This window comes from Centruroides sculpturatus, unplaced genomic scaffold (genome assembly GCF_000671375.1).
Source record: "Centruroides sculpturatus isolate CEXI.00-Female unplaced genomic scaffold, Cexi_2.0 scaffold2192, whole genome shotgun sequence".
Taxonomy (NCBI): domain Eukaryota; kingdom Metazoa; phylum Arthropoda; class Arachnida; order Scorpiones; family Buthidae; genus Centruroides; species Centruroides sculpturatus.
In genome coordinates this window covers 16,199-35,253 of record NW_019386345.1, presented here as the reverse complement: position 1 = coordinate 35,253, position 19,055 = coordinate 16,199, and the positions used below count along the sequence as shown (strand labels likewise).

The window sequence follows — 19,055 nt, the reverse complement described above, 5'->3', positions numbered from 1 at the left end:
CTGTTTTTATATATAACATTTCGTCTATGCGTATGCTTAGTGACGAGGAAGATGTCACAAAAATCATATTTTAATGCCAGTTTATTCGGCCAATACTTTTAGGATATTTCGGTACAAGTGTATATTTTTATATTTAGTAATTATTATATTCTAACGTGGCAAATAATTTATATTAAATGCTGAATCCTATTAAATTATATAGTAAAATATAACCGAAAATAAATCGCTAGTGATGCAAGTTTAACACGTGGCTTCGTGATTTGAAATTGACACGATTTCGATGTATATTTCAACACGTTAGAGCATCAAAAGACTTAAATTTAAATGTTATATTATTACAAATTGTATAAAGTATCAGCTGATGATTAATTCATGCTTGTTCCTTTAATTTATACAGTATATTACTATGATTCGGGTATTAAATACTAACGAAATTGATAATTCTAGTAAAAAAAATTATTTTATCAATCTTGAATTAGATTAACAAATTTCTTAATCCCTTTTGTTGTTGAAAGACAGAAAATATATGTTTAGATTATTGAATGTTCCGGTTTTGTTAATTAATATATGCACATAAGAATAACATCAATATATTTATCACTTCATAATATTGATTAATATAGGAAATTTGCAATGATATACTTGATTTGAGGCAGAATTTTTGATTGATTCTATCAATTGAGATGAACGAATTTCTTCATAAAAATACAATTTTTTGAGTGATTTAAATACTGTATATATTATAACATCTCTATCTTTTGTAGTTGACCAGAAAAAATCTCAGAATCTGCATTCGGTATAACATTGCATCAGATAATACTGATGATTGATAACAAAATTGATAGAATTATTTTCGAAACATGAAAAGTGTTGTGATTATTTCTAAAGAAGAAAAATCAGATTTGTTTTGATATTTCTGTTTATTTCAGTTTTAATAATAAAATTAGTTACATATAACACCAAATCTGATATTTGTCAGATGGGCGTTAAGGGGGTTTAATAATTAATAATTAAATGATATGGCTGAATTCTTTATCGGATTATAGTATTGCTTGATTGGTTTGGAAGCAAAGATTGGATGGAGGACCAAGTATCATAACTACTAATGTGTTTGCATGGTATACAAAAGTTGAGGATTGGTTTGAATCATGCTTTGGGCTGATCTTTTCTTCCAGAATGTTCTAAATTAAATTTATTCATTTGTAATGATTAAATTTAACAAGATATCTATTTTTATTAAGTTTTAGCTACCTATTTCTATTTCAAATTACTTAGTATTTTAATAATTAATTAGCCATATTAGAGCTTGATAAAGAATCTGGCTGTATCATTTTAAAATTAGTTTAACATTATCTGATTTTATTATTAAAGACTGACTTTGAATATTTACTTATATAGATGACAATATTTTTTGGAAATTTTATTTATATATTTGTGCTTGTGTGCAGACAAATACTGCATAGTTACCAAAAGCAAATGTTAAGCTTTAAGCCATATTTTATCTGCCTAAAATTTTTGTGAGATAAAAAGTATTTTCATACATAATTATAAAGTGTATTTTTTATATGACAATATATTAATACTAAAATAAAAGACTATTATAAGATTTATTACTTGAAATAATAATTTTATAATAATTAATTTTAATATTAATATAAATATTTTATACTGTAAAAATGTGCAGGTTATTTTAGAACAGTGATTTTCAACCAGTGTGAAAATTTTTGTAGGTTGTTAAATAAATCTTTTTTGAAAGAAGCTCAAGGAACAATAACTGTACATGTCAAAATTCAAATTGATTATACAAGTTCTACTTGTCAAATTTTATGAGTTTTTTATTGTTACAATAAATAAATGTAAACATAATGTAGTAAAAAATATATATTCATAAGCTAAATTATGTGTGCATAATGCTGGGTTATTTCATTTAAAATGAAATTTTCTTTAAATAAAAAATGTAACTGTAATTGTCCATATTTAGTTCAAATTATTTTAACTTTGAAATAGTGGAACATTGGGCAGGTTTCTAATGGCAATTATCATGCCACTGTTAAATGCAAATTAAGATTTAATGTTAATTTCTTTTCTTATGTAAATGAAAATTATTAATTTAAATAACTATTGTTGTAGCCTGCTGCTATTTTAAGGAACAACAGTACTGTTTTATTTAATTTGCAAAAAATATAGGCATAAAGAATTAGGTTAATTGGCAAATAATATGGTAATAGAATGATTGCAAACATACTTTTTAAATTACATCATTTTTTCTCTGCATATTGTAATTTAAGTGTGCCGCAGAAATTTAATTATAGGTTCAAGTGTACCTTGAGATAAAAAAGGTTGAAAACCACTGATTTAGAATACCAGTTAAATTCTTAACTAAATTTTTTTATGTTACTAAAAATTTATCATTATATTAGATAAGACAATGTATTTTGACAACAAAATTCATTAAAAAATTGCTTAAGTTATTGCCATACTCTCCTACTCAAGTAATTTTTCAGAAAACATTTTGAATTTAATATACTTTGATTATTGTCTGAATATAATTTTCAAGACTTATTTTTTAAATATAACAAATGTTTTTAGGACATTCTATAAATATAATCCATAATGGAATGGATTTTGATAATTGCTGCTGCAATTCATCTTATTATTTGCCCATATACAAAAGTTGAAGAAAGTTTTAACTTACAAGCAATACATGATTTACTCTATCATGGTTCAAATATTTCTCAGGTAAGAAATATTTTTTAAACAGAGAAAACAAATAGAATCCTTGTCTTAAGTTTTATTCATTAGAAACTGAATACATTACATTTTCCTTAATTATATTTAATAGAAAAGAACACTGCTAAATTTATTTATAATCTTAAATGTATCAGTGCTTTTTCTCTTTTAAGTATGGCAATGCCAAGATTTGTGTATTGTGTCTAATTACATTTTATTTATTAGTCTTAATAAAAAGTTTACCAAAAAATTATATTTACTGAGATTATAACAGTTAACAATTAATATAAACAAGAAAATTATAAATATTGTCACTTTAATTATTCTGATAATGTAGATATAAGTAAATACATATTTTTATATGTAATCAAATATCATTTTGTAATATATATTGATCATTTTTAATTTTAAGTATGGAAAAATAAATGGCTAAATATTTTATTAATCAATTTTTTATTTTTAAAACAGTATGATCATTTGGAATTTCCAGGAGTAGTTCCAAGAACATTTTTAGGACCTATAGTCATTTCTATGTTCTCTGTGCCATTTGTAACTATTGTCAATACTTTTGGTTTAAGTAAATTCATAATTCAATATATAGGTAAGATTTAAATTCAGTTTACAATTGAAAATAAGAAATACAGATTATCCATAATTAAATAATATTTATTGAAATATTTCTGGATAAAACTATTACAATGTTTTTAGAATCATTAATTTTATAAATCTGACTATGATAAAAAAATTAACATTAACTTCAAAAATTACCAGTTAATGAAGAAAAATATTATATTCAATAAAATCACAAAAAAAATTACAGAAATACGTTATATATTATGGAATAAAATTATTAATGTGAAAGTTTAATCACATATTATGACAAGTATTGATCTTAATATTGACATACACTTCATGAGTAAATTATTAAAAAATTATATTACACAATTTTTTATTAATTATTAACTGTTTTTGCTAACTGTATGATGATAAAATTATATTCTCCTAATAATTTATTTCATGTTTAAAGACAATAAAATAACAAATATAAAATTTACAATGAAAATTAAATAAATTTTCTGATAAGTTGTGCTAAGAAAGTATAATTTACTGTAAGATAAAAAAACAGTCTTATAGTTGTGATATATGTAATGAGAGCAATAAAAAGGATTAAGTTTTTAAAAATAGTAAAAATTAGAGTAAAATAGTAAATTTAAAACTAAGATTTTTGTCTTTGTTGGTTTTTTTTTAATTACTTTCTTCTGATGAAATTAAAATTATTGTGAAAGAATTAAAGTGAATAGTTGACTGATTTCTAACTGAGAAAACTGGTATATAATTTTAAATGAAAACTGAATAACTGCATTAGAAATATAATTTAGATATTATGTATGAAATTGTTAGTTAATTTTCACTTTTAAGTATAAATAATTATTATAAATGTTTTAAATTTATTGTTAACTGTTAAAAGACAAATATATGTAATTTCAAATCAACTTATTTTTTATTCTGAAAATGTTTTTGGGATTATAGCATTTTATTGGTCAGAAATGATTACATCAATCATCTGTAAAAGAAATTTTAAAAATATGATGAGAAAATTTTTAGTTTTTGAATTTAAATGTTCAAATAAAAGAGTATTGGAAAAGATTTACAAAAGAAAAGTTTATTGCAAATAAAGTATTTACAGAAAACAGTGAAAAAATTAAATGAGAAGAAGAAAAAATATTGTGAAAAATATAAAATACAGCAGTTACATAAAATGCGAAAAGTTATGTTATCTGTAAAGATATTAAAAATGATATTATTTAGGTGAAATAACTGTTTTTAATTCAAGACCAACAATTGAAAGATATTTGCTTAAGTATTATATATAACATATTATGAAGGAAATTNTATAATGATAAATATATATATATATATATATATATATATATATATTGTATATAATTCTGAAAATATTTACAGAATGATAAGTTGACTCAAAATAACTGATTTCTATAGATATAAATTTTTAACATTAATGATCAATAAATATCATTGTTATATTTTAATATTAAATGTTGTTTCTTTTAGTTCGTGCTATTTTGGGATCTTTTGTGATATTTGCATTTTACCTGTATCGATGTTCTTTAGAAAAACAGTTTGGAAATGTCTTAACAACATGGTTGGTGCTTATTACTGCTTCACAATTTCATTTTATGTTTTATTTATCAAGAACTCTTCCAAATACATTTGCACTAATTTTAGGTAATTATTTCATTTTTACTTTGTTTCATAAATACAATAGACTATGCTTATTGTATACACAGATATTGTTGTCTGTCATTTAATGTTCTGTTTTGGGACATGTTGATTCTGATAAGTTAAAATATACTTCAAAAGCTTCATTTATTGTAATCAGATTTCAGTTTATTATTATTATAAATAAGCATTTTAAGCTGTTGTCTGTAATCAGCTTCAAAATGTGACTGATAACATACATAGTATAATCATTATCAGTTTTAACCAGGGCTTTAATTTTTATTTGTTCCCAATACAGAAGCTTAAATTGCTGGCATTTCTTACTTAATTATATGCTAGCTGTGTTTAAGGGCAGAAACAGACAAACTACACTGGATGAATTACAGGTTAATTAATAATAATAACTATAATTAACAAAATTTTAACTTTTCAATTGTTTTAACATGTATTTTTAACTTCAGAGCCAATAAACCCAAATTGTATTAATTCATCAGCATTTTTTAATAATTAAATTTGAATTCTATCATAATCAGTGCTTCAGCATATGACATATATTAAAGTGTTGTCTCAAGTTTATCTTTCTTGATTAGAATTGCTTCTGCTAATGTTGTGCTGTAGAAGTCATAATTAGCTTATGTTTTTAAAAACTAGAAATGAATTCTTACCATCTACATAATTTTTGGTTTTAATGTCTGTAATTTGATTACTTCTATTGTCTTTCAGTAGTTCAATGTACAGATGCTAAAAGTCTCTTTCTATAAAATGTAGAGACTTTCATAATCACCTCTTTCTAAAAGATAACTGTTTGATCTTTTTATATTCAAGGTTACTTCTTTCTATTTTAATCAATGACAGTTTCATAATAATGAGTATTTATCTTTTGTTCATAAGCCTTTTTTCACTCCTTGTCTATTGCATATTTAAAGGTCTTAAATTTGAGTTTATCTTCTTGGCTTTTGATATTTTTCAATTTGCATCTTTTTTTCTACTTTATATAATATTTCATTATTAATCCATGTTTTTTTTATGAATTTAGGTTTTTCTCTGCTGCCAAATTATATTTTTGATTTTCTTCATTTGTCATATGTTGAGTCATGGGTATGCAGTTGTCTTAATAAGGAAAGTTTTGGTGTTCATTTGGTGGAAAATTAGCATTTCTTTAGACTTTAATGACACTAACATCAAACTTGTTTTGCTGATTTTACCTGCTTCTTCCACTTTAATATGCTTTTTGTTATTACTATATTCTGAATGGAGCTTACATCTGCTCCTGAGTACATCAGAGCTTTCTTTATTTGGTTCTTATATTTCTAGCATACCAAAACATAGTCTAGTTGATATTTTTTAGATTCAGTATTTTTGAGCTAAAGTAAGGTATGATTAAAAGGATTAAATTGAAAACAAAATATATGTTTAATAATAACATTTATTCAAAATTATCCTTTACTCTTTAGAACATATTTCCTTAAAAATGTCCTAAAGAATAATGAAAACATGACTTCTGACAGAAAGTTTGTATGAAAAATTTATTGTTTAACAGATCTTAATTTCAAATTGTTCATGTACTTAGCTAATTTATATATTTTTGTGCTTTAGTTTTCATGAATCAAAATATTTTTGTATATTAAATTAATTATTTTATTCTCTTATTTGTTTAATTTCAGTTTTATTAGCATATCATTTTTGGTTAAGACAAAAACATCAACAACTAATTTTTACAACAGCTGTGGTTGTAATAGTCTTCCGTGCTGAGTTAGCCATATTATTGGGATTTATTATTCTCATTGAGTTAATCTCAAAAAGACTTGTCATAATAGATGTTTTAAAATGGGGCATTCCAAGTGGATTACTTATTTTAGGTATGTAATTGAAAAATTTTAAATAAGTTTAATATTTAACAATATAGATAAATAAATTTTATTTGAAAGAGAATTTTATTTTATTAAATTATGTAAATTTAAAAATTTAGAACTTTTTTACTAAAATATATTTGCAATCATAGCCAAATCAATACCTCTGGAGGAAAAAATTTTAACATAGATATATGTTAATATTTGACTTTGAACCCTGTAAAAGATTAAAATATATAAACACTCTTTTGTTTATTATTGTTTTAAACGTATCTACTTGTATTTCTAACAAATATAAACTGTTTGTTGAATAATATATTGTCTAACAGTCTATACTTGTTGGACCTTGTTAACAAGATTAAAAATTGAAAATATTTTATTTTAATTGATTTTTTTTTTTTCACAACAAATAATGCACCCAAAATTTTTTCACAGTTATTACTATTATTATTAAATAATTTAATGTTTAGTTCTTTTCAAATATAAATGCAACTAAACAAAAACATCACAATTACTGTAGTTTAATGCATTTTTTATGGAATGCTAATTTGCATATATTCTTGGATGCCATACAAACAAAACCAAAAAACTAAAATTCTGTTTCACCCATTGTCATAATCTTTATCAGATGGTAGAAAATAATCAATAGAATGAAAATAAACCATTACCAAGCCAAAAATGAGTGGATTTTTTCAAATGGTGTAATAAAAAAGGCTAAAAAAATTATTTTTGTGTTTGTTTACATTAAAGTCAAATTAGCTAAAATCAAACCTATATCAACAAATCCTTACTCATTATATATCAGATTTAATGGAAAAAATGATTTTTAACATAGACTAATAATAATAACCATAAAGTTATTCATTTTCAAATGCATGCAGTTTTTAAAAAAGATCAGTCCACAGATTCATAGCAAGAAAAAAATCAATCCCTAACATATTAACACAACAGAGCAAAATGACAACTTGCATTTTAAGAATTTGGAATGATTGAAAATGCTTGAAATGTTATTGCTGTACATCAATATGATGGAAAGATAAAATATTATTTTTGATCATAAAATAATCAATGAAAATAATTCCCTCTATAAATATCAATTCAAAACCTGATTTATAGTTTAAGCCAAATGACTGCTGAATTATCAGGCTATAATATAGATATATCTATGTAATTAAATAATTTGTTTAATTTAGCTGCTTACCTCAAGACAAATTAATTAAATATTAATTAATTATGTAACCATATTATAGCCAAATCATTTGACTATAATTTCCTCTGTTAACCAAACAATGGACATTTAAATTATGTACATCTTTTATTGACAGATGAAAAATTTTTTCTAATTTGTTATATTTATATAATATGAAAATATTTGAATATTTTAATGTATGATAATCGTTTTTTTTTCAAATAAATTATTTAAACTTTTTAAGAACTTTTGATATAGATACAATGTAATTTATTCAAAGCTTTAAACCTAATTCTAAATATAAACTACATTGTATAAAATGGTTATTAGATGCCTATAAAATCTTGTGCAGTGCAAAACCATGTTATATGAGACTAAATACCAGTAAGAGAAAGAGGTTATATTCAAAAGCTAACACAAGTCTGCCAAATTCACAGAAATAAAAAGATCATGCAACAATAATAGTTATAATTTTCATTTCAGTTTTCTTTATAGTCCAAATTGTTGTTTCTAATAAATTGAAACTTTTTGTAGTATATGATACATTATCTCCTTTTTAAAAATGATCCAAAATTTATATGTTTGATCTTAGAGAAATAAAGTCACTTTTGAGTATCGCATTATTACTTACATTAGACATAATTTAGGAATGTAATTCAATTCATAACTAAAATTACTTTAATACATTTCTTAATAAAAAAAAGTTTAGTGATCTAGGAAGAAGCAAATCTTATATTGTTGTGACGAAGTTTCATCTTCAGTGCTTTCATGTGTTTGTGAGGACTCAAATATCTCAGCATGTGCCTCTAACAACATGATGGACAGATTATAAATGTCTTTTGAACCTCACTTTGTGGATGCTTTGCATGCAAATAATTCTCAAACAAATAAAGTTGGGGCAAAAGTGATGTTTCTATTGTATTTTTGTGTAAATTCTAGGTTTAATTAGTATATGGCATGACCCTTTCCCATTTGAAAATTGCAAGCTACAATTTAAGTTGGGTGCCACAAATGCCATCTTTACCAAAACAAGGAGACTCTTACCATTATTATCTTGACATATGGAAAGTCAGTTTTGTCAACATTACTGCAGATAAAAGGGTGTTTCCAGACTTGCCTTGCTGTATATTCAATACAATGGAACCTCGCTTAACGAGCACCTCTCATAACGAGTAATTCACATAATAAGCAAAACAAATTGTAAAAAAATGACTCAACAAGTGATGTTGCACATAATGAGTGACAAGAAGAAAAGCAGTCCCAAATTGTGCACATGCTACAACAGTCTGTGTTTAGCACTCGTTCCACTTGCATCTTAATGTCACTTGTGATCACACATTTTTCCAAACTTGTGTTCAGACTTATTACATATAAACATCAACAACCATAGCCCATTATATAATAAACACGCCAAATGATATGCCAAATTCTTGGGCTATGTAAAGGCTATAATTAAATATTATAAATTAATTAATTTGACTAGATGTAGGCAGTTATGCTGTCATCTTATATTAAATTTAATGACCAATTCCAAATTAAATTAAAATTTTTTCCCCTACAAATTGAATTCGCATTCCAGGTTGGTTCATTCCTTGCTAGAAGAAAAGATGATGATGATTTACACTCCTTAATGTATATTGTATAATTTTCTTTGAATAAACATTATACATAAAATATTTGAGTATTTTTTTTGGCATGGAATGCATTATCGTATTTTACATTAATTTATATGGGGAAAATTGTTTCGCTTAACGAGTGTTTTGCACTACCAGTAAGATTCTGGAACAAATTATGCTCATTATGCAAGGTTCCACTGTATATGTATATAATTTACTAATTGAAGTTAGAAATAATTATAAAAAATTGATTTTAATATATTCGAATTGTTAATTTGACTCTTAATAAATTTTACATTGTGTGTTCTAGGTGTAACAATAATAGTTGATTCATATTATTGGCAAAGAATTGTATGGCCTGAAGGAGAAGTATTTTGGTTCAATACAATATTAAACAAAAGTTCACAATGGGGTGTATCCTTTTACTATGATATAAATGACTTATATTTTAGAAAAATACAATATTTCCAAGAAAAAAAAAATTAAACTTATTTCAAAAATTTTTTGTTTTTTACAGAGTTATTTAAAATGATTCATTCACACCCACAAATCCATTTTCAAATGACTATATTTTTGAATTTAACAAATAAGAAGTAAATAGTGATAAATGAACTAAAGGATAATCTGTCTGTGTTTTGTCTATCACCTTTCGGTACCCTATATTATTTCCCATAGTTACACAAGCAATGTTTAAAAAATGGTTCAAATTTCTCCCATACATACTATGGAGTCAGTGATGGCAAACATGCACCAGCATGTTTGCCATCACCGTTACTGTTACTTCATAATAGTAACAATGTAGTTTTTGAGCTCATCCAGAGTTGTGGGCAACAATGGCACATAAAAAGCATCCTTAATATACCCCAAAAGAAATTGCATGACATAAGATTCTTTAACCCAGCTGTATACTATGTGATCAGGTCCACTACAATTACTCCAACAGTCAAGGAGCTACTTTATTGAAAAAAATAGCAAACATTCAAATACCAATGAGGTGACATACCATCTTGTTGAAAACTCTGAGATTTTCTGTTTTATTTAGTATATATATAATTAATATATGATTAATAGATACAGAATTATCTTTATTTGAAATTGAATGAATCATTTTTAACAACTCTGTAAGCTAATAGAGTGAGTCTATAAAAACATCAAAATTTAATTTAGAAACAAATTATAATAGATCAACAATGCATATATACTCAGTATTGAATTTATACCTGCCATTACATAAGTCATTTTATATAAATTTTAGATATGCAGTAATTTATGTATAGGCATTTAACCTGAAAAAGTGAAATATCTTCAAAATGAATCATTGCAGAGTAAAATTTTTCAAATAAAATTTGTTTGTTATGAAAGCAGAAGGTTTATTTAATTTTTATTTTGAGCACATTTTTAAGGTTATATCAAGATCAACTTGTTATTTTCAAATGAAAACCAATATTTTTTATAGCAAATCTATACAAAATAACAAAACTTTTGCCTGAAAGATTTTTCTGTTTATTGCTTACTTTTGACAACATGTAAATTTTAAAAGAAGGCTAACATTTCTCTTTTCAAAGTAGAAATTAATACTTTTATTGCAATAAAAATTAAATTTTAATGAGTAAATTAACATAACAAGTTTTCAAAACAATGACCTTCAACCTTGATACATTTTTCAATATGTTCAAGAAAGATGGGTTACAAGCTAAAAGCATTTCTTTAGGCTAAAGTTATTTATTTCCTTTAGATTCAATTACCACTACAAAAAGTATAGGTTTTCATTTGAAAATAAGTTGATCTTTATATGACCTTAAAATTGTGCTCAAACTAAAAATTAAAAATAAATCTGTTAACCTTCTGCCTTCATAACAAACATTTTACTTTAAATATTTTCCTCTGCAATGCTTCATTTTGGAGATATTTTACTTTTTCAGGTTAAATGCCTCACCCTATATTTAACCTGCTGCTTCACTTATTGCTTAATACTTGATTCAAATTTCACAACTTAATTTTTGGAGGCACTATGTTATTTTAATTAATAATTAATTTTTTTATTTTTTTTTATCTACCATCTCACTCACTCTCTGTAAAGCTCCATAATGCTGTTGCTTATAACCAAATTACATATCTTTGATCCTAAATTGTCTAAGGGAAATTTAAAATTTTGGAATGGTTTAGTTTCGAAATTCAAATTTGAAAGTTTTACAGTTGATTTGAAAGTTACAGTTTTACATTTGATAGCCAATTAAAAACATACTTTCAATTTCCAATGGGCAGGAATCCAACAAAATCTGTTAGAAATCATTTGACTGTTGTTAATAAATAAGAAATAAAATTTTAAATTTAAATTATTAGTTTTTTATTATTATAAATGTAATTTCTGTTAAATTAATTTTTTTTCTACTTTTCATATTCTTTTTGGTGAATTAGACAAGAAAAGTTATAGCAAAATCTGAGAAATTGTTGCCATTTTAAAAAAGTACTCATAGCTTAATCCTACACGTTTAACAAACAACACCAGTCAATTTAAAGACCCTAAAATTACATAATATTTTTGTAAACACTTCCATTCCCTTGTAATGCATCATAATGGGACAGCCAGAGCAAGGCAAGGCAAGTGCCAAAACATGAATTTTATTAAAAACTACCATATTAGCAAAGTACTCTAAAGCAAAGTGAGGTATGCCTGTACTTATTTATTATTCACTGTCAATTATTATTCTTTAAGTACAATCTGTTTTAATAATTATTGTAAAAATCAAATTATGTTTTATAATAATTTATATAAAATAAATTTCTTTAATATAAAATAGACATCACCATGGTCATGGTATTTTTATTCTGCATTACCTCGTGCTTTGGGTTGTTCTTTTCTTTTAATTCCTTTGGGTTTTGTGATAGACAGAAGGATTAGAATTCTTATGTTCCCAGCAATAGGTTTTGTTTTACTTTTATCTTTTCTACCACATAAAGAACTTCGTTTCATCATGTATGTATTTCCACTAATGAATACAGCAGCTGCAAGGACTTGTTCATATTTGTAAGTGTACTGAAATATTCAATTTTTTAAATTTTATTTTTTAACATTAAATTTATTTTTAACATAATAATATTAGCTAAAATTTTATTAAATAGTTTATTATCATTTATAATGCTAATTTATTTATATAATATATCATAACCAAGGGATAATTTCTTGTAAAACAATAGTGCAATTTAAAGGAAATTTTAGCATGTTCTAGGATCTTCTCTTGGGCCCTTAGTCTTTAGTTTTTCGTGTTACAACTCCCAATGTGTTGAAGGTGTCACGTGGTACCATCTCACACTCTGACATCAAATTGATAGTCTCGAGTTATAACTCGCGTGTTTTCCCATCTCACCATGTGAGTTCCTACTCACTTTGAGTCAATCATGTGAGATCTCTACATGAAAGTGAAAGTGGCTGTTGGATATGCCATTCTGATCGCAATCAAAGCATTGGAAAACACTGAAAGACGTTGTTTAAGAAGGCAATGAATTTTTCAACCACGAGTAGATGCCATTTCTTTTTATGTCAAGTCAACACTAATAAAAAAAAATTTAATTCATAATTGATGAAATTATACATCAAATTTTTCCAAAAATAAAAAGAAGTATCTAATTCATCGAAAAAGAGAATTAAAATGATAGTAAATTATATGTATAAATTATTAAGAGCATAGACACTATATTAAGATTATTTATTAATCAGAAGTGTTATGTTCTGATTAATAAATAATCTTAATAGATAAAACAATTTAAGAAATAGATCAAGGAAGAAAACTATATGAAGAAAGGAATAAATTAAAATACTTTTTCAATTACACAATGGATTTTTTAGCTACAACACAGGCAATTAATTTTTCAATTAATTCTCTCCACAAATCAAATTGTCTTTTCCTTGTAAGTTCATTGTCAAATTTTCCACTGTTCATTTTCTTATTATTTTCTATATATGTTACTAATATTTCTTTTTGTTCTTTTCACTTACTTTTTAAAATAAAACATCAGAGGTTTCCATTTTGTTTCTGTATACTATATTGCTATAAGACAAAATTTTTAAGTGTAACATGTGTAAACTAATTCACATTGATTTGTTTACAACTAGTTACACTGAAGTTAATTGGTTGAATCATTATAGTCGCAAACCCAGATGCATTGTAAATAATCCCATCGTGCTTAACAACATGTGACCAAGTGGGTATGACGTATTTCCTCTTGCTTTTCGAGTTCACTCAATGGGTCTAACTTGAGACTACCAATTATGTGAGTCATAGTAACATGAGTGAGTTGAATGACGTCAATTTGAGTACAACATGAAAAGCTTGAGACTAAGGGCCTTGTATGAACATGCAGTGATATGGGCAGGCATGAAGACAAACAGGCCATCTTGCAACAGATTTTCTCACAGATGTTTCAATTACTGCTCCAGATTTCTTATGCTTGTACTTGGCCAAAACTGGTGTCCCAGCTGATCCCATAAATACTTGATGGGTGATCTTCAGGCTGGGCAGGCTGAGGAAGTGTGCCAAGGAGATATTCCTAGAAAAATCTAGCTGTGTGCAATCAAGCATTATCTTGCTGGAAAAATGGTGTTTACAGCCCTGCCATGAAAGGCAATACATGACTGTGGAGGATTTCCTGAATATACCAGTATGTTGTCAATGTCTTTCACACCACTACTACAGATGATTGAAGATATGAGATGACTTCCAGACCAGCATGCCAACAATGGGGGCAGTGTGCTGGTCATCAATAAAGGAGGAACTGAAGTGTTTATCAATGGACCTCTGTAACTGGATGCCTACAACTTGGAAGTCATCTATTCCTAAACAGAACCAGGATTTGTCACTAAATGTGATATACTACCAGTCCTTAGCAGTTTGTGCTTCTTTATCACAACCACACTGGGGTGCTAATGGAAACTATTTTGTGCATGCAAATTTGCCTCTGTTCTCCTGCCAATGATATTGGAATAGACAAGATTTTGTAACAAGGCTTCCACCTGTCAAGTGTCATTGTCCACCTTGGATGGTGGACAATGACACTTGCAGCTGTTTATGCTTGTTTCATGATCAGATAGTCATCTCTACTGGTAGGCTGAAGTGTATAGAGCCTGCTTTGCCATTTGTGAGTGTTCTCATGTATCCACAAGCTCAATGCATTCTCACAATTGGATCAAAATAGTCCAGATGACAGGCAGTTTGGTGAAACAGCCATCCTGCTCCCTCAATTTGATGTAGCCTTTCTCAAATTTTGTCTGCTGTATGTAATGTTTTTGACTATGTTGTACAGATATGGCATTTGAAAACCTACAAACAACAGATATACTGAAAATTGTGAACACAGTGAGAAGCCCCTGCAAACCTTTTTATCCTATAAAAAGGTTCTCAGTATACTGGGGTAGTTATTTTAAGACACCTTTGGTCATATTACATTTGTGGCCTGATTGCACAAACCAGGTAATCATTTAAATACCTGTATGAGACATAACTGTATGCAAAGTTTTACTGTAAGACTGTCTGATCTGGATTGTACCAACTCTTTATGAGCTCTATTTGAGTCCTGTTACAGAATTGTACTCTCTGTTATTGGCATACATGTCTTTAGCTAATGTAGTCCAAAGGTTCTCCATTGGATTAAGATCAGGACTTCTGGTTGGCCACTCTAATAGTTTCATATGGTAACAATCAAATCATGCTATTGTCAAACACAGCTAATGGATGGATGCAAAATCCTGCTGAAATGCCTAATTAAATTCCCAGTAACTTGACTGGTAACAATTATTCTCAAGTATATTTTGGTAGTTTTGTGCAGTCTTGTTCTGTCACAAAAGCAGTTGCTGATGTTCCATTGAATCCAAAGCAACTTCACACCATTACTGAGCCAGCACCTGTTGTCAGCTGAAAAATATGCACGTTTTCTGTTCTTAAATTATGCCAGTATGACAACCACCTATCAGGACTGATGTTTCTTCATCACTTTAAAGTACTTGAAACACAAGCATCTGTCCATTGCTTGTGTTTCTTTGTTAATGGTGGATTTTTTTTCTATCATTATTGCATATATGATGTGAGGACCAGCTTACTAGTCACCTGTGGATATGCTTCTAGAAATAATAATCTTAAATTCTTACTGTATTTTTCAGACAGATTTTACAATGATGCAATTTCAGGCACAGAACATCAAACTCTTAAGTTTCCATATTAAAACCACTTTATTTACTGAGATCTGTTTTATATATGTAACTATTACTGTAGTTATTTAATTTTCATAATCACATGAGTTATAACTCCTATGATTATGCAAATTAGATTGTTCTCAATAAATTGTTTTTATTTACTTGATATTAAGTAGTCTAGATATATATTTTTGACACAATAGCTTAGGCAGAATATTTTCAGTTTTTTGTCTTAAATTTTCAAAACTGAATAAACTTTTGGGTGAATATAATCTGAATGTTTTTAAATAGATTTATTTCACATTATAATTATCAGATTTTTTAATTTCATGTTATTTGATTTTAACAGATTCATCATCTGTCTATAAACTTGAGACACATTGTATAAGAATATATATTGGATTACAGTAGAGCGTCGATTTTCCAAAAGTCAATCATCCGAAGCGTCAATCATCCGAAAGATTTCCAGTCGGCAAATTTAAATTTTTGCCAGTGCTGTGGTGCTTCAATCTTTGGCTATGTCTTGGGCTACTCAAATATTTTACGTTTTTGATACTAAATTAACATCTGAAGTATAATTTTTTATTGTTTTTATATTTTTCAATATATTTATTTTGTTTGTACAAAATAAAAAAATAATTTTTAACTATACAATAGTCTTTGTTAGGCTTAACATCAACGAAAATCCAATGCGAAGCGACACGAAACGGAGAAAAATTTCAACATCGGATATGTTAAACTATTTTTTCGTACATAAATCGGTTATCCGAAATATCAGTTATACGAACAACCCCAGTCCCCAATTGATTCGGAAAATCGACGCTCTACTGTATTTGCATATCTAAAAAAATTAAAAACATATTTATGAATATTTAAAATAATGAAGTTTATTTGATTTTAATATAAAATATATCTTTCTTTAGGTGGCATCATAGATTAAAATCTCTCTTACATGTGTTCTTAATAATATGTACTTGTCTTCATTTAGTTGTAAATTTATTTACAACTGGTCTTATTTTGTACATATCATCATATAATTATCCAGGTGGTTTTGCAATATCTAGACTACATCAATTGGAAAACAGTTATGAAGGTAATATATAAAATTAAGCTACAAATTTATCGCTTGTCCCATAAGTAATGTCATTTTTCAATTTAATATATATTATCCATCAGAATTAATAACATTCAGCTACTCACTTAAAAGCTGTTTACTGCCTAAATAAGGCAGTGAACAGCTTTTAGGTGAATAGCTGAATGTTCAAAGTGAAAATTCAGATTGTTTTGAAAGAAAGATGAAAATACTTGGTTTTCAGGTTCTGTAAAAAGTTATTTTATTACTTGCTAGGATAATTTTTCAGATTCCTAGATAGGTGATAATCTGAAGATGCTGGATCAAGAGAATATGGAGGATGAACATTTTTTCATTTAAGCTCCAAGTTTTGTAGAAGTGATTTAGGTGTACATTGCTATGGTAGAATATGATTCTTTTCTAGTTAATCGATGAAGACTTTTTCTTTTAATGCAGTATTCATGGAATCTAGTTATTTGCATAGTTTTGGAGATTTGGATAGTGATTACATGGTTTTGTAGTAAAACTTTAGTGTATCATATAAACTTTATCCTATCATATACTGAGCAAAACATTTTAGAGTAAATATTTAGAATTTGGCTGTGGCTTAGCTGGTTCTACATGATTCCAATATTGGCTGGATTTAAAACTTTCATCATTGTCATTAAACAGTGCAAAAATAGATCTTGAAATTCATGAGTGAAGAGTTGTGCAAGTATTTAAATGTTTTCTTATATTGTCAGTTGACAATTCCTACAGCATTAGACTTTCTTAATTTAAATACTTTATCAAATTGTAAATATTAATAGATGGTGAAAGATTATGAATTGTGTTTGGATAAATTTTTCATCAGTTGTATAATAATCCTTTTAAAGTTCTGTTAATAACAGAACATTATCAATTGCAATAAGACATCTAGATCATGTATTTATCACGACATAATCTAGTAGTGCAGTTACACTCTCCAAAGCTTGATATTTGTAACTATCTTTGATATTTTTTCACATACAAACTATGTTTACCTTAAATTTCTTGAATATTTTATGCAATTTCAGTAGCACTATTGTATTTTCTTTTTTATATTCATAAAGTATATGACTAATATGCTTTTCTGATACTTCTTTGTTTATGCAGGATTCATCTTAAGCAAAAATATTTATTTTCACTATTCAATGTCTATTAAGAATATAAATATCTTATACAGTATATAATTCCATAAAACTTGACAACAATTGTTTTTCTTGTTTTTCAACAAGAGAACATGTTTAAGCTAATGGGAATATGAAAATAGCATTAGTTATGGGATGATCTGATATAAATAATTTTAATTGATTTTATATATATAAGATTCTTATTAAAAAATGAAAATCTTAAATTAATCTAATAGGAAATTAGTTTATTATTAGCTAAACATATTCAAACTGTTTTTGAAATTATTAATTATAATAAATATAAACATATTAATACAGTAGAACCTCGAAAACTCGGCCTAATGTGGACCGAAGGGTGGCCGAGTTTGTGAAAATGCCGGGTTATCGGGAATGGGGTTAAAAAAAATAAGTACGAGTGTTTCCTCAGAAAATACTGTACTGTACTTGTATGTATTGTTTACTTGAGAATATAACAGAGAATAAACTGCTCAAATACCCTTAAACAAAGGAAAAGTACGTCCTTTATGAAGGCATAGAGCCTACATGAAAATGAAAATTAATGAATACACTGTGTACAGTAATTTACCTGATAAGACAGACCTCAGAAAAATACTTTATGAGAGCTTTTATACTTTTATAAAGCTGTCTATAATGAAAATTAATAAACTAAGGATTTTTTTGCCCTGCCAGGGAGTGGCCGAGTTATCCGGAGTGCCGGGTTATCGAGAGCTGAGTTTTCGAGGTTCTACTGTATTAGTTTTTTAATTATTTGTTATTGAAGAAATTATCACTATTATAAAGCATGAAATTTCTCAATAAATTAGTATTTTTTATTAAATTGCTATTTTCTAAATTCAATTTTTCCTTTTAATAGTAATTTAGTTGGTTAAGTTGAGTTAATAATAAGGAAAAAGTATAAGTAATATATCCATTGATATACACACATCCAAAACTTAAGGATGGATGACATTTGTATATGAACACAGGGTAATACACAACAACATGTAAAATTGCAAATC

General features: G+C 26.6%; 1 protein-coding gene across 3 annotated transcripts; it reads left to right on the top strand.

Moving 5' to 3' along the window:
• The first annotated feature begins 12 nt into the window (after positions 1-12).
• On the top strand, positions 13-16,989 carry LOC111614632 (dol-P-Man:Man(7)GlcNAc(2)-PP-Dol alpha-1,6-mannosyltransferase-like). 3 transcript variants are annotated; one of them, XM_023355998.1, is made up of 8 exons: positions 13-111; positions 2,590-2,739; positions 3,199-3,331; positions 4,804-4,977; positions 6,636-6,830; positions 9,937-10,040; positions 12,428-12,654; positions 16,737-16,988. In XM_023355998.1, the coding sequence occupies exons 2-8, from the start codon at positions 2,614-2,616 to the stop codon at positions 16,915-16,917; spliced, it is 1,140 nt and encodes a 379-aa protein (XP_023211766.1). In that variant the 5' UTR covers positions 13-111; positions 2,590-2,613; the 3' UTR covers positions 16,918-16,988. The 3 variants fall into 3 exon arrangements, with proteins under 3 accessions (XP_023211766.1, XP_023211768.1, XP_023211767.1); XM_023355999.1 differs by lacking the exon at positions 13-111 and adding an exon at positions 160-415 and having other exon boundaries at positions 16,737-16,989; XM_023356000.1 differs by lacking the exon at positions 2,590-2,739 and having other exon boundaries at positions 18-111.
• Positions 16,990-19,055: the final 2,066 nt, after the last annotated feature.

What these genes read in the sequence shown, in the direction of transcription:
- LOC111614632 (XM_023355999.1), top strand. Translation starts at nt 2,614, where the DNA reads ATGGAATGGATTTTGATAATTGCTGCTGCAATTCATCTTATTATTTGC. An exon ending in ATTCATAATTCAATATATAG is followed by an intron (nt 3,332 to 4,803) that starts GTAAGATTTAAA and finishes TGTTTCTTTTAG; the next exon opens with TTCGTGCTATTTTGGGATCT. An exon ending in TACATTTGCACTAATTTTAG is followed by an intron (nt 4,978 to 6,635) that starts GTAATTATTTCA and finishes GTTTAATTTCAG; the next exon opens with TTTTATTAGCATATCATTTT.